Source organism: Sinocyclocheilus rhinocerous, unplaced genomic scaffold (genome assembly GCF_001515625.1).
Source record: "Sinocyclocheilus rhinocerous isolate Xijiao unplaced genomic scaffold, SAMN03320098_v1.1 scaffold487, whole genome shotgun sequence".
Classification (NCBI taxonomy): domain Eukaryota; kingdom Metazoa; phylum Chordata; class Actinopteri; order Cypriniformes; family Cyprinidae; genus Sinocyclocheilus; species Sinocyclocheilus rhinocerous.
In genome coordinates, this window is record NW_015662061.1 from 497,936 (window position 1) to 511,889 (window position 13,954).

The 13,954-nt window shown below is 37.8% G+C and overlaps 1 protein-coding gene across 3 annotated transcripts; it reads left to right on the forward strand.

Annotated features, from left to right (window-relative positions):
* The first annotated feature begins 1,855 nt into the window (after window positions 1-1,855).
* LOC107727426 (histone deacetylase 6-like) lies at window positions 1,856-13,948 on the forward strand. Of its 3 annotated transcripts, none has more exons than XM_016537296.1 (28): window positions 1,856-2,194; window positions 2,660-2,811; window positions 3,727-3,837; window positions 4,289-4,374; window positions 4,705-4,789; window positions 4,887-4,927; window positions 5,016-5,112; window positions 5,478-5,575; window positions 5,675-5,779; window positions 6,205-6,273; window positions 6,375-6,501; window positions 6,711-6,776; window positions 6,852-6,911; window positions 6,996-7,085; window positions 7,165-7,271; window positions 7,354-7,421; window positions 7,585-7,711; window positions 7,845-7,973; window positions 8,134-8,302; window positions 8,428-8,630; window positions 9,512-9,704; window positions 9,772-9,921; window positions 10,191-10,365; window positions 10,471-10,838; window positions 10,920-11,063; window positions 11,591-11,737; window positions 12,973-13,101; window positions 13,278-13,948. In XM_016537296.1, the coding sequence occupies exons 2-28, from the start codon at window positions 2,749-2,751 to the stop codon at window positions 13,344-13,346; spliced, it is 3,276 nt and encodes a 1,091-aa protein (XP_016392782.1). In that variant the 5' UTR covers window positions 1,856-2,194; window positions 2,660-2,748; the 3' UTR covers window positions 13,347-13,948. The 3 variants fall into 3 exon arrangements, with proteins under 3 accessions (XP_016392782.1, XP_016392781.1, XP_016392784.1); XM_016537295.1 differs by having other exon boundaries at window positions 2,716-2,811; XM_016537298.1 differs by lacking the exon at window positions 13,278-13,948 and having other exon boundaries at window positions 2,716-2,811; window positions 10,920-11,068; window positions 12,973-13,080.
* The last annotated feature ends 6 nt before the right edge of the window (window positions 13,949-13,954 follow it).

Sequence of the window (13,954 nt, forward strand, 5' to 3'; positions counted from 1 at the left end):
TTACATCATTAACTGAATTTTACCGTACATTTCTGCCATATGTACATCAATTTGACAGTCACCACTGATAAGCTACTACTAAATATATTGTAGAAACTTAATTTTCTGTAAAGCTGCTTTGCAACAATTTGTATCGTGAAAAGCGCTATACAAATAAACTTGAATTGAATTGAATGGAATGGCATACTTCAAATATTGTATTATTGTACAAGTTGGCCCCTGACTGCTCACATAAATTAAGAGGGGAAAAAAGACAGATTTTTTTTTTTAAAATAGAAAGAACCAGGGTGTACTTGTAAATTGTGTGTATAATTATATCTTTAAATCTTTCTTTGAGAAGTTAATTAAATGTCTCGTGTCAGGCGAATAAAAATTTTGTCATATCATAATCACAACTTTTGGTAAATACGCAGCACTGACCTCCAGCGTTTCCGCACAGACTGCAAGCGACCACGCGCTCTGCGTCATTTCAGTGCGCCTGCTCGCGCGCCTAGGAGAAAAATAAAGGGGAAGAATGGTGGTTAATGTAAAATGCTCAGCAAGGGCGGGGCGTAGCGACGAGGAAGTGCTGTTTAATCCTCAGCTTTAATTGGTCCTTCGTGGCAAAGGTCTCAGGTGTGATCCCAATTATTTGTTATATTTAAATATATTATTGTTATACATAAATATAAAACAATTTTTGTTATAATTTTATGTTATATTCAATATTTTTTTTACTTCATTAAAAAACAAAATAATTCCAGTAAATTCAGACAGCCCCAAAACCTAAAAATCTGGTGACTTTGGTGGCATATGATGGTATAAAAATATCAAAAATATCAATAGCCACTATTTGGCTGTAGTACTCAATGGCTGCATATGATATAGGCTGAAATCTATAAACCATAGTTGGAACGAAGTTTTCCTCTTAAGTTTTAGATTTTATCACAAGTTAAAATTGTAGAATAATAATTAAAAAAAAAAAAAATTTGTGTTGGGTGAGACTACACAAAGATGCTAAACTATGCTTACAGACAAATCTGGCCATGCTATAAGGAATAGATAGACAAAGTAGGAGACAGAGTAAGCATTTATTTCTAACAAAAAAACATCAAATTTCAATGACTCAAAAAAGTAAAATGGTACCAAACAGGTAAGAATAAACAATAAACCTAGCAAGTAGCATCTTTCAGACATATTTAGTTTGGAATCATCAACAAATCTTGCAGTAGGACTTTGATCTGACTGAAGTGTGTGTGTGTGTGTGAGAGAGAGAGAGAGAGAGAGAGAGTGTTTGCCACATTGAAAATGATGTATAGGCTGCATTGTGGATTTATTGATTTTTATTGGATAAATTAAAAAAAATGCTCTGAATTATAGAATTTCCCATTCATTTCCTATGGGTGTCCACTTTTGTGTGTGTGTTCAGGCGGCAAAAGTAGCCAAGTCTTGTACCGCTCAGATTAAGGAAACTATTAAATAAATAAATAAATAAAGATTTTGCCCACATTTGTCCCGAAGGATGCCTGAGGATTAATTGGTTTGGTACGCTGTGTACGACTTGTGTTTTAACCATATTACTAGTAGATTCTCAATTAAATGGACCAATTTTTGCAGATTCAGGTGAAAATATCAAGGCGCTCAGGATGGACCGATCACAGTCGTCAGTGTTTACTGGAAATTATCTTTTTATAGAAATTACTGTAAAGGATTTTTTTTTATTTGTATGTCAGAAACCACTTGATTTGAAATGACAATTTACTTTTTTAATAGACTTAAATAAGTGTAATTTAGAGACGTCGGAGCCTCCACGCGCCCCCTAGAGGATGAACTGCTTTATGTCTCATAGGAAATGGTTCATAGAGACAGATTCGCGTCTACTGCTCTGCACAGTTGGGCGTGTTAGCTGTTAGCATTTCTAAACAAAACATTATTGTGCTTTTTTCGTACCCTTTCTAGTGAATATTGATCTTACAGTTGTATTTGCTATGCGGTCCCCATTTTGCTACGTTCATGTTCCACTTTTATGTCCAGTCCAGAAAATAACAACAGTCACGGAAACTTAGGAAAGCAGACAGCTTTAGTCTCAAATGACTGGCACATTGGTCTTTTTTTAATATAATATCTGAATTTCAAAGAGTGCTTTTGCTAACGGCATAAGAATCTGACAGCAAATCTGTTCATATCTTATACACATTACACATTTCTGAAAGCAGTAAGTAAAACCTGTTCTGTACATTCTTCAGACATCTGTCTTTTTTTTTTTTACTTTTTTTTTTCCAGACGTTTTTTTAAGAAAGAAAATGAAATGGTCTGTTTTGTACATCTCGTTAAATATTCAGATATTTTGCTCTTGATATTGAATTTGTGCAAAAGCAGAATGATTGAATGGATAGATGCTGTTATATATTTTCATTTATTATTCTGTAACTTTTTCTTTTAATTGTGTATTATTATTGCAAACATAATATGATATAAACACCTATCATGTTATGAACTGCTATACAGTCATATTCAGTCACTATGACTATATTTAGCCATAGTCACAACTTAAAACAGCAAATTTATCGGTTATTTATTCTGTATATAAAATAAAACTAAGTGTAGCATTTGCGATAACCTCTAATTTATCGTCAAACTATTTGTTCTTCCATATATATGATCTTTCTTATACATGCAGTTTGGGACTTTTGACGTAGATGTTTTGAGCACCTGTCACAACATCTTCTTCTCAAGGTTTTTGGTGTGGATCTGTAAAATCCTAAACTGATGGATCCCGTTCCAGATTCCAAAGGTTCTACTCGATCACCGAGAGGAACATCTGAAACCAAAGTGAGAGAATGTTTATATTCCATTGCCAGAACACATTCATGTTAACCATTTAAAGGAATAGTTCACCTAAATAGTTTACTCCCCCTCAGGCCATCCAAGATGTAGATGAGTTTGTTTCTTCATCAGAACAGATTTGGAGAAACTTAGCATTACATCACTTGCTACCAATGGATCCTCTGCAGTGAATGGGTGCCGTCAGAATGAGAGGCCAAATAGCTGAGCGATTGTTGCATGTTTGTAAGAAACAATTCCATCATTAAGATGTTTTTAATCTTTGCTTCTGGCTAAATTATGAGTCCTCTATCCATAATATGGCTTTCTCCAGTAAAAAAGTTGTCTGATCTGAATCAGGAGAGAAATGTGCACAGATCAAACACCATTTACTAGTGAAAAGTGCAAGTATTGTTGCTGGACTTGTATTTTGGCCAAAAGTAAAGGTTTAAAGTTAAAACGCCTTAATGATTGATTTGTTTCTTACAAACACACAGCTTTTCACTTCTCAATACCTTAACTGATGGACTGGAGTGGTGTGTTTTTATCAGATGTTTGGACTCTCATTCTGACGGCAGCCATTCACTGCAGAGGATCCATTGGATACATTTCTCCAAATCTGATGAAGAAACAAATTCATCCTCATCTTGAGGGTGTGTTGATGTTTTAATTTTTGGATGAAGTATTCCTTTAAGACGGTGTTCATTTCATTGTGTGTTGATCATTTGCTGTTTTTATCTGTGGGTACATGAGTAGCTTCATTCAGAGGTTAATAATCCACAGATATTCCTGAAGTTTGCTCACTTGATCTACGCACTGTCTTGTTCTGTTTTGCTCATTTTTAAATGTGGGAGCTAGTGTTTTATTTGGATTCCTGTTTTAGGCTGCGTGCAAATCTCTCTGAAAGACCTTTGTGTTCTCCAGAGAGAAAACAACAATCCGAACCAGAAGAAGAATCTACAGGAGGCGCGGAGGAAGGGCAGAATGGATCGGAGCAAAGAGGAGGAGGAGATGAGCAATGAACTCAAAAACTTGGTAAACGTTTAATCACAGTCACTGTGTTTTCTCATGAAACTAGTCAAGAATTGTCTGTATTATATTTCACAAAGAAAATTAAAAGCAAAATTCATTATGCATGAATAAAACAGCCGGTTTCTTTTTAAAACCATAAAGATTTTTGTCATCGCAACTTTATTTTCCATGCAATTCTTCCCCCTTCTCCTGCCCAATTCTCTCAATTCTTGCCTTGTCCAGTAGCTTACATAGTAGCTTACAGTAGCTTTTCATATTTCAAAACGATAGCATTACTGTGCTTAACTACTTTTGATTACAAGTAGCTTGTGGTGTGGCAAGACCATTTTAATATAGCTCCCCAACGTTGGCACTAATGCACATTTTCAGTTATGCACATGCAGTATTTTCTTTTATCAGTGTTAGATTGCATGCTTTTGGATTTCTTTTTGAATGTTTTTGGGATGTTTTTTAGGATGTTCGTGGTAAGACTAAAGCAACAGGAACAGGTCTCGTCTACGTAGATGCCTTTACTCGCTTTCACTGCCTCTGGGATGCCAGGTGATGCTTCAGGATGGTTACATTTATTGACAATAGTTTGCCTAAAACTGAAAATTCTGTCTCATTTTTAACTTTAATTAAGAAAGTCATTTGGTAACCCTTTATGTCTTTCCAGTAGATGCTATAAAGCATTCAAAGACAGAACCTTCTTGTATGCATTAAGTCTGTATCAACTTGAATTGAGCATTCATTTGAAGATGCATTAAAATAGAAATATTATTTTTAGTGATTTTAGTGACTTATACTTGATAATGAACCTCATTTGAAATAGTTCACTTAGTATTGGTTTATAAAAGTTTCTATGTAACAGTTGGATGTTTTTGTTTTCAGTCACCCGGAGTGTCCAGCAAGAGTGAGCGCTGTGATGGAGATGCTGGAGACGGAAGGTCTGCTGGGACGCTGCGTACAAGTAGAGGTAGAGATACTCCTGTAGCGATGATGTTATTGTTAACAGGTTTGTACCTGAATTCCTCCTGTTTTTGAGTTTTATTTTGGATATTTTTGCATTTAAGGCCAGAGCTGTGTCAGAAGATGAGCTGTTACTCGTTCATACGTAAGTTTATATGCAAGCTTGAATAAAGATTGACACTGTTAATCACGTTGGTTTTATGATTATCTGATGTATTATCCTGATACAACAGGAAGGCGTATGTAGAGCTGATGAAATCCACACAGAAAATGACAGAGGAGGAGCTGAAAACTTTGGCTCATAAATATGATTCTGTCTACCTGCATCCTGTAAGTCACCTGATCATGACTCTCCTCCAGTCCAGGAATTTATTGTTTGCTTGTTACTCCAGTTACAATGTTTCAGTGTTCATCTTAATCCGGTACATTCCCTGATGTTTCTCAAAGTCAGCAGGAAATCAATATTGACCATATTCACCATTATTGACGATTAAGGGCTTAAGCATGAATCAAAGTAATAAAATAACTGTAACACTCAGTCTCAAGTTTTGACTTATAAAATGATAATCAGAAAAAAAATAATAAAACATAATAATCAGAATAATCTATTCTTCTTCCAAAGTGATGTCGTTTATTTGTTTATGGTTGCCTAACAACATGGTTTTAATTTTGTGGAATTTTTTTCATTCAACCAGGAATTTTTCGCCTCCGCCTGTCTGGCGGTGGGATCAGTTCTCCAGCTGGTGGATAAAGTGATGACATCACAGCTGCGTAACGGCTTCTCCATCAACAGGTCTCGTTGCATCTGTTATTCTTAGCAACTGCATTTTAAGTTTATGTTGATTTATTCATTGATATGTTTGAGTTACTGTCTTTTTCCTTGTACACACAGGCCTCCTGGTCACCATGCTCATGCAGATAAGATGAATGGCTACTGTATGTTTAATAATCTGGCCATAGCAGCGCGCTACGCACAGAAGCAGCATGGAGTTAAACGGTGAGAGAGCATTTTGCTTTACCATCACACTTTTATTTATTAAAGACATTATGAAATTGACCTTACTTACTTTCTTGATACATTTTCCTGGTGTTATTGTGAGCGATTCATCAGAGCACTTTAAATCCAAAGACAAAAATATATGTATTCATAATTTTTTCATCAAACAAAATGACTTTCTTCGCCTCATTTTTACCTATGTGCCCAAGGCTGCATAAGCGATGGAAAATATGAATAAATGACATGAATCTGATTAACCAAACTAATCAAATTCAGTCTGGTGCTACATTTATTTCCACTCAATATTTAGAAAATGTCTAACATTACAGAAGCTGAATGTGTTGCAAACACCGTTTCATGTTGTCTTTAATGAAGTTTGTGGTTTGAGAATCTATTGCATGAGGTGTGACTCTTTCTTCTATCAGAGTTCTGATTGTGGATTGGGATGTGCATCACGGACAGGGAATCCAGTATATTTTTGAAGAGGATCCCAGGTGAATTTGTCCGTATCTGAAGCACCAGAACATCATATTACATTTATTCTCTCTGAATGCCTCTCATTTGTAAAGACTCTCTCTGTGTTTCTGTGTGGCAGTGTGCTGTATTTCTCCGTGCACAGATATGAAGACGGCTCGTTCTGGCCGCATCTCAAGGAGTCTGACAGCAGTTCGGTGGGTTCAGGAGCAGGACAGGGCTACAATATCAACCTGCCCTGGAACAAGGTACACCACACTAACATTTCCTGAGATTAACCAATTTACATTTACATGTAGAAATGCTACAAACACCTGTTTAGAGTGAGTTAGAAATGAGGTTGAAAATGGTCATGTAAAACTACATTTTGGCTAACACTGTAAGTGAGAAATGAACATGCTTCAGAAGTGTGGTGGGTTGGTGCTGAATGTGGCCTGATCTCTTGATTTAACTCCAGATAGGGATGGAGGATGGAGATTACGTCACAGCTTTCCAGCAGCTCCTGCTTCCAGTGGCGTATGAGGTACAGCTTTTAGATCAGCCACCTGCACATCTGATTGTTTCATGATGACTGATCTCTTGTGTATGTGCTGCCCAGTTTCAGCCTCAGCTGGTGTTAGTGGCGGCTGGCTTTGACTCTGTGATTGGTGACCCAAAGGTGAGACGCTCCGCTTCATTCCCTTTAATATCGTTTTCCAAAACTCATTCCATGTTAATTATTTAAAGCGTTCTATGTGTCTAGGGTGAGATGCGAGTGAGTCCACAGTGTTTCTCCATCCTGACCCACATGCTGAAAGGTGTAGCACAGGGTCGACTCGTGCTGGCTCTTGAGGTATGATCACATTATGCCATAAAAAAACAAAATTCTTCTTCGTGGTTAACATCGAACTCACTAGTATTTCATCTGTTAGGGTGGATATAACCTCCAGTCCACAGCAGAGGGTGTTTGTGCTAGTGTGAGGTCACTGCTGGGTGACCCTTGCCCTCATCTGACCTCTCCTGGCGATCCGAGTGAAAGGTGAGTGAACTGAGGAACACATCTGCCTACATTCTCTTACGTTTCTGTTTGTTGTGTTTTATTTTGATGTTTTGTTGTGCAGTGCTCTGAAGTCCATCTCAGAGTCCATCTCAGCCTTGTATCCATTTTGGAAGAGTCTTCAGACTTTTGGTAAGAAGAAGATTTTTATGATCTTCTTCTGTCATCTTCAGATATAAAGAAAGCATTCATCACCATTTTTGTTCGAAAATTATTCAGTACAGCTGGCACCATAGAAAGATTGACAGGTTTGTATGTTTTCTTCGGCTCTTGAATGTGTGTCTTTGATCTTCAGAGGGTGGTCCTCTGTCTGATGTCACTCCCCTGCCCGCTCCAGTGTGTGCAGAAGTGAAGGTTTCCTCTCCGATCACTGGGCTGGTTTACGACCAGAGAATGATGCTTCATCACAACATGTGGGATGGGTGAGAGCTTTAATAACATAAGCACCACTGTACCCCTGTGACACTGCTGAAAAGTGAACATTTTCTCATTTTGTGTGTGTTTTGATTATTTGGTTGTACGTAATATATAATGAGGATGTATTGATTCCCACAGTCATCATCCAGAGCTCCCTCAGAGAATTTCTCGCATCTTTTGCCGGCATGAGGAGCTGGGTCTGCTGTCCCGTTGCCTTCAGATACCAGCTCGCCTAGCAACAGAAGAAGAGCTGGCACTCTGTCACAGGTGACAAATGAGTAAATCAATATCGACCACATTAATGTAGAACAAAATTAAGTCATTATTTAATTTGCACAATCCACTATTTAGTGGTCATTTCTTACTAAAACTGATGTTGTACATTGCATTTGATTAAATTCATGTCTGTTTTTCTCTCTTGTGCTAGTTCTGAGCATATAAGCACTATAAAGAGTACAGAGCACATGAAACCCAGAGATCTGCACCGTCTGGGAAACGATTACAACTCCATCTACATCTGTAATGAGAGCTACACCTGCGCCCTGATGGCCGCAGGGTCGTGTTTTAACTCTGTACAGGCCATAATCACAGGCCACGTATGTAATATTGGGATCTTTATAAGTAATACAGGCTTCTTAACATGTTTCAGTATAATGTATCCCAGAATGTTACGGCTTGAATTTGTTCCCAGGTGTCCTTGATTTTTTGTTTGGTTCTGTAGGTGAGAAATGGCGTGGCCATAGTCCGTCCTCCCGGTCATCATGCAGAGAAAGACACAGCTTGTGGTTTCTGTTTCTTTAATACGGCTGCTTTGACCGCACGCTATGCCCAGAGCATCACTCACGAATCCCTGCGTGTCCTCATCCTGGATTGGGATGTTCACCATGGAAACGGCACACAGCACATCTTTGAGGAGGATGACAGGTTTGACCAGTCCCACAGTTAACCAAAATCAGTGGTCTGGATCCAGTGCTGTTATTGTTAACTCAAACTAAAACTATTACAAATTATTTTTGTGAATTGAAGTAAAGCTGAAATAAAATATAAATATTAGAGGAAAAAACGATTTTTAAGGACCAGAATTACTAAAAGGAAAACTTACATATAAATGAAAGCTAAATAGATACATTAAAAATAATAATAATAAAATAAACTAAAAAAATAATAAAACTATATAAATAATATTAAAACTAGTAAAAATACAAAAGCATACAACGAAATTACTAAAACTCAAACTAAAGTTAAAATGAAAATGAAAAATATAATATAAAAAACATAAAAAGAAAAGAAAAATATTAATAAATGCTATAATAGTATATAAATAATATTAAAAAACACTAATCTGGATTCAAAAGTCAGGTGCCGATCCTTTCACCAAAAAGTCATATTTTAGTTTGCTTAAGCATTATTGACTCTTTCTCTGACCCTGAGAATTAAACCGGCTGTTTTGCTTACTGATTGCAAGTTATCTTTTTTGTTTGATTGGCCAACCTCTTTGCATTTTAAATGACTAACAATGGATTTGTGGTCACACTCAACATAGTGTTTAACTGCCACATCATTCAATAATAGCCTGTTTACAAAGTTGCATTCATTAAACAGTCAATGCTAAAGTGTGATGGTCGGTGCATCATAACCATGAATGTTCCTAAATGACCTATTTTTTGCAGTTTTGTTTTGTCTGGGTGGATAGGGCAAGAGGGGTTTGCATTATTAATGTGTCCTCTTTATGTTGTCATATGTATAAATATCATTGTTTGAGATCAGTCACAAAGCTGAGCTATCAAATGTCTTTGTTCTCCCAGTGTTCTGTACATCTCCCTGCATCGCTACGAAGACGGGACATTCTTCCCCAGTTCAGAGGATGCTAACTATGACAAGGTGGGGCAGGGGAAGGGCACAGGATACAATGTCAACATCCCCTGGAATGGAGGAAAGATGGGAGACCCAGAATACATGGCGGCTTTCCATCACATAGTGATGCCGATAGCCAGAGAGGTAAAAGCACATCATATGCTTGTTTTTACCTGATGTAACTAACTGAATAGTGTTGTCTGTTTTCTAGTTTGCCCCAGAGCTGGTGCTGGTGTCTGCTGGGTTTGATGCAGCACGAGGTGATCCGTTAGGAGGGTATCAGGTGACCCCAGAGGGCTACGCTCACCTCACCCATCAGTTAATGAGCCTGGCTGCAGGAAGAGTGCTAGTCATACTGGAGGTGGGTTATATTCACTCACACATTTTACACTTTTTCAATGGAGAGTGTTTCTAGACACTGAAGACTGGAGTAATGATGCTGACAATTCAACTTTGCATCACAGGAGTAAACTACATTTTAAAATACATTCAAATAGAAAAATGTAATTTTAAATTGTAATAATATTTCACAATATTACTGTATTTTTGATCAAATAAATGCAGCTTTGGTGAGCATAAGAGACTTCTTTCAAAAACATTTAGGATGTCGTCTTACCCTTTTCACCGTAGGGAGGATATAACCTCACCTCCATCTCTGAGTCAATGTCCATGTGCACCAGTATGTTGCTGGGAGACTCTCCTCCGTCTCTAGACCATCTGCCCCCTCCGAAGACCAGCGCCACTGTTACCATTAACAATGTCTTGCGTGCACACGTCCCCTTTTGGAGCTCCTTGAGAATACAGAGTGAGTTTGCATATCGAAAAGTACTTCCTAATTCAGAAGAATTGAATTGTACGAACAGGATGATTATTTTAATGCAACATGCTTTTGTTTGTGTGTTTATGTCAGTTCCAGAGTCACTTCGTTTGGCTTTGCCGTCTCCTAAATCGAAAGGCAAGCGGGCATCAGCGGGCAAGAGCAAGAAATCTCCTCGCCAGTCCACCCAGAGTCCTGGACAGACACCGCAGCATCTTGAGGAATCCGGCCTTGATGAGCTCAGTAAGGACCTGCTCTCTCTGAATCTCAACACAAGTACCTCATCTAACCCCAGCCCAGCGTCTGTCCCCATTGGAGGAGCCAGACGGAAGGTGAAACCCAACCCACAGAGGGATTCGGCAGGCCGGGAGTCAGATTCACCCCTAAAACTCAAGTCAGAGAAAGCCAGAGTTGGAGATGGCACGCATGCAGAGATTACAGCTGTAAAAGCAGAGACACCTGTAAGCATTCTCTAATGTCATTAGCAGTAAGTTTTGGTCACTAGTAATGTATTCAGTCATCAAACATGCTCTGTTGAACAGGACCGGACAATCCCAGAGTCTGTGGTCTCTGGAAAGTCAGCTGCCGTGGATGATCAGGAGAGTTCAGTGCTGGAAGCTGCTGGTGGTCACACCACTATGATGTCAGTCTTACAAAGTGTCTTTGGAGCACAAGCCACGGATTTGGTAACGTACTAAAGTTATGTTAGCATAGTAACATTGCGGTTAAATGTGGCCCATACATTTAGTTATGTTTTTTTTTTTATTACTACTATTAAATATCTAAATAAACATTTTATAGTAGTAATAATAAAAATTAAAGAAATAAATATATATTATATAAATTATTATATTATATAAATTATATATATATATATTAAAAACAATAAAAAATTAATTATATGTATATAGAATATTGTATGTTTATTGATGATATACAAATATATTTAATAGTAGTAATAATAACAATAAATAATAAATAAAAGATAAATACTAATATATATGTAGTAGTAATACAAATAATATATATTATTTATTTTTTAGGATAGGATATTTGCATATGGGTAAATTTAAGAATGTTGCAGTTATGTTGCTGAATTGCCGAGTAGCAGAGAGCTAGATTTCTTGCTTTCATTCTGTTGCGTCATTCAGTACTCTGGGCGATACTAATGTGAATTTAAGTGGTGATCTAATCGTGTGGCTCTTGTTGCTAGGACACCATGTATGTGGTGGACCCGTTGTCATGGTGCCCACACTTGGAGTCAGTGCGACCGGTGCCCGCAGGTGGCATCGATGTCTTCCTGCCGTGTGAAGAGTGTGGAGGGGATACAGAAAACTGGATCTGCCTCTTCTGCCACAAGGTAACAGTTAATGACGCTCAAAATCACAGCAAAAACAGCACATAGATGTGCCAAACTCATTAATGTAACAGCCTTACTGAGTGCTGAATGAAGTTTAGAGTTGTGATTTATCACTGCCAACAGTGGTGCACATTGGGTCTCATTCACTAAGCGTGCATGTCGTTCAGGATGATCATGTTGTTGTTTTTTTCCACGCGGCAGAGCTGAACGTAAACGGTTTCAGACGGCTTCATTTCCTTTTCATTTTACAGCACTGCTTTGTTTACAGCAGTAACCAAGGAAACACTGTATTGCAGCTGTTCCATAAGCGCCACCTGCTGTCAGAGAGGGAATTTGCAATTTTAGCATAATTTCACAACGCTAAAGTCAGACTGCTCTGTTTGCCTTATATCTTGAAATTATGCAATTTAATAAAAAAAACAAAAAACAAAAACAAATGCTCATGGAATGTGATTTAAAAGCACTGGTTGCCTCTAATTTCAAATGGCTACAGAAGGCCAGTTCAGCCTGTAATAGAGCAAATAAACATCTTGTTCATGTAGTCTTTCAATCTTTCTTGTCTCTTACTTCAAGAAAAATAAATGAGCAATCGAATCGGCCCATTTGCTGGTAAAAAAATTGGAATTTGCCATGAAAAATAATGATCGGTGCATGCCTAGTTTTTGTAGATATCCTATACTGGTTTCCTCAAACAGTCAAGAACAGGTGAGTCCACTGGTCCACTTAAACGGGTAAACACACACAGTGTTAATGTGAGTGTATTTTGAATGACAATGTATATATATGAGTGGAGTCCAACTGGACAGATTCTGATTGTATTGGTGGGCTGCTTTGACCAAAAAAAGCCATGGTTGATTTATTTATTTTTTTTCACTAGTGTAACAAGGTGGGAAAAAAAAATCTAAAACAAGTACAAAAATGATTCAGTTTTTGGGGAATTTGTTACACCCTGTGTGAACAAAGTCAGTAAGTTTTAATCCAACGCGATAACATGAACTATTTAAAAAAAAAAGAAAATCTTCTCTGGGTCAAAATCACCAGAACAACATGATGGTTAAGAACAAATTTATATGTTGTGAATTAGATGGGAATTTTTTTTTTTGTCAGAAGTTCTTCTGTGTGTATAAATATGAATAATCCACACAATTATTAGTGAATGAGACCCATTATTTTTTTTTAGAGATCACTTATGAATCTTATTGTGGTTGAAGCACTATTTTTATGTTTGGTGTCAGGTGCTCTGCGGGCGTTATGTGAAGCAGCACATGGTGACCCACGGGCAGGTGTCGGGTCACCCTATGGTGCTGAGCTTCGCTGACCTTTCTGTCTGGTGCTACGCTTGTGAGTCATACGTCCACAACAAGGTGGGTGCCGCCCAGATCAGGGGCCTGTAATCGCTGAATGATGTGTGACAACATGTTAATGTTGGTCTATAACATGATTTTCGAGATGAATTAAATTGTCACTGTTAGATTTAACATGCACTTTTTCAGTACACATGCACAAACAGCCGTGTCACTGTCTGTCTCTGCACACACAGGTGCTCCATGAAGCCAAAAGTGCTGCTCACCTTGTGAAGTTTGGAGAGGAGATTCCTCCTTTCAGCTGAACCAGCAGAGAGAAGGAAGCGTTTGTTTGTGTGTTGTTTGCATGCATGTGAAGAGACCAAACTGAGCTGCAGTGGAAGCAAGTTTCTTCAGTTTATCTGTCTTCCTTCCTCACTTGTGTCGTAAACATACTTCATAGATTCTCATTGTGCCACTTATGAGGTTGTTTGCTAAAATACTGACTTTTTTTAATGGAATTTGTTCGATCTTAAAGAAAATCTTAGTTTTTAAAAGGTGTCCTCTCTACAATTTGTAATAGTAGCTTTTTTTCCCAAACGGTACTTTGATTTTATGAAGAGTTAAACAGTAGCATGGCGCTAAAACCACAATTTTACAACCAACCAAATCAGTGTTTCAAATGTATTGCATTCTCGATGCACAACCAACAGCGTTGCACCGCACTGTTGAGAAGCATTCCTGTTTTCATTGTATGACTCCGGGCCAAGGCTATCAAACTGTGGAAATTACAAAACCACCTTAACCTGAAAGCAATAAATAGTGCAATTTTTACTTAAACAGCATGTGAGGACAGGATGTAATGAGTTATTTTGTGTTCCTTTTTTTTTTTTTTATTTTTTCCACAAACACAGGGATTCAAACCTTTGGAAAC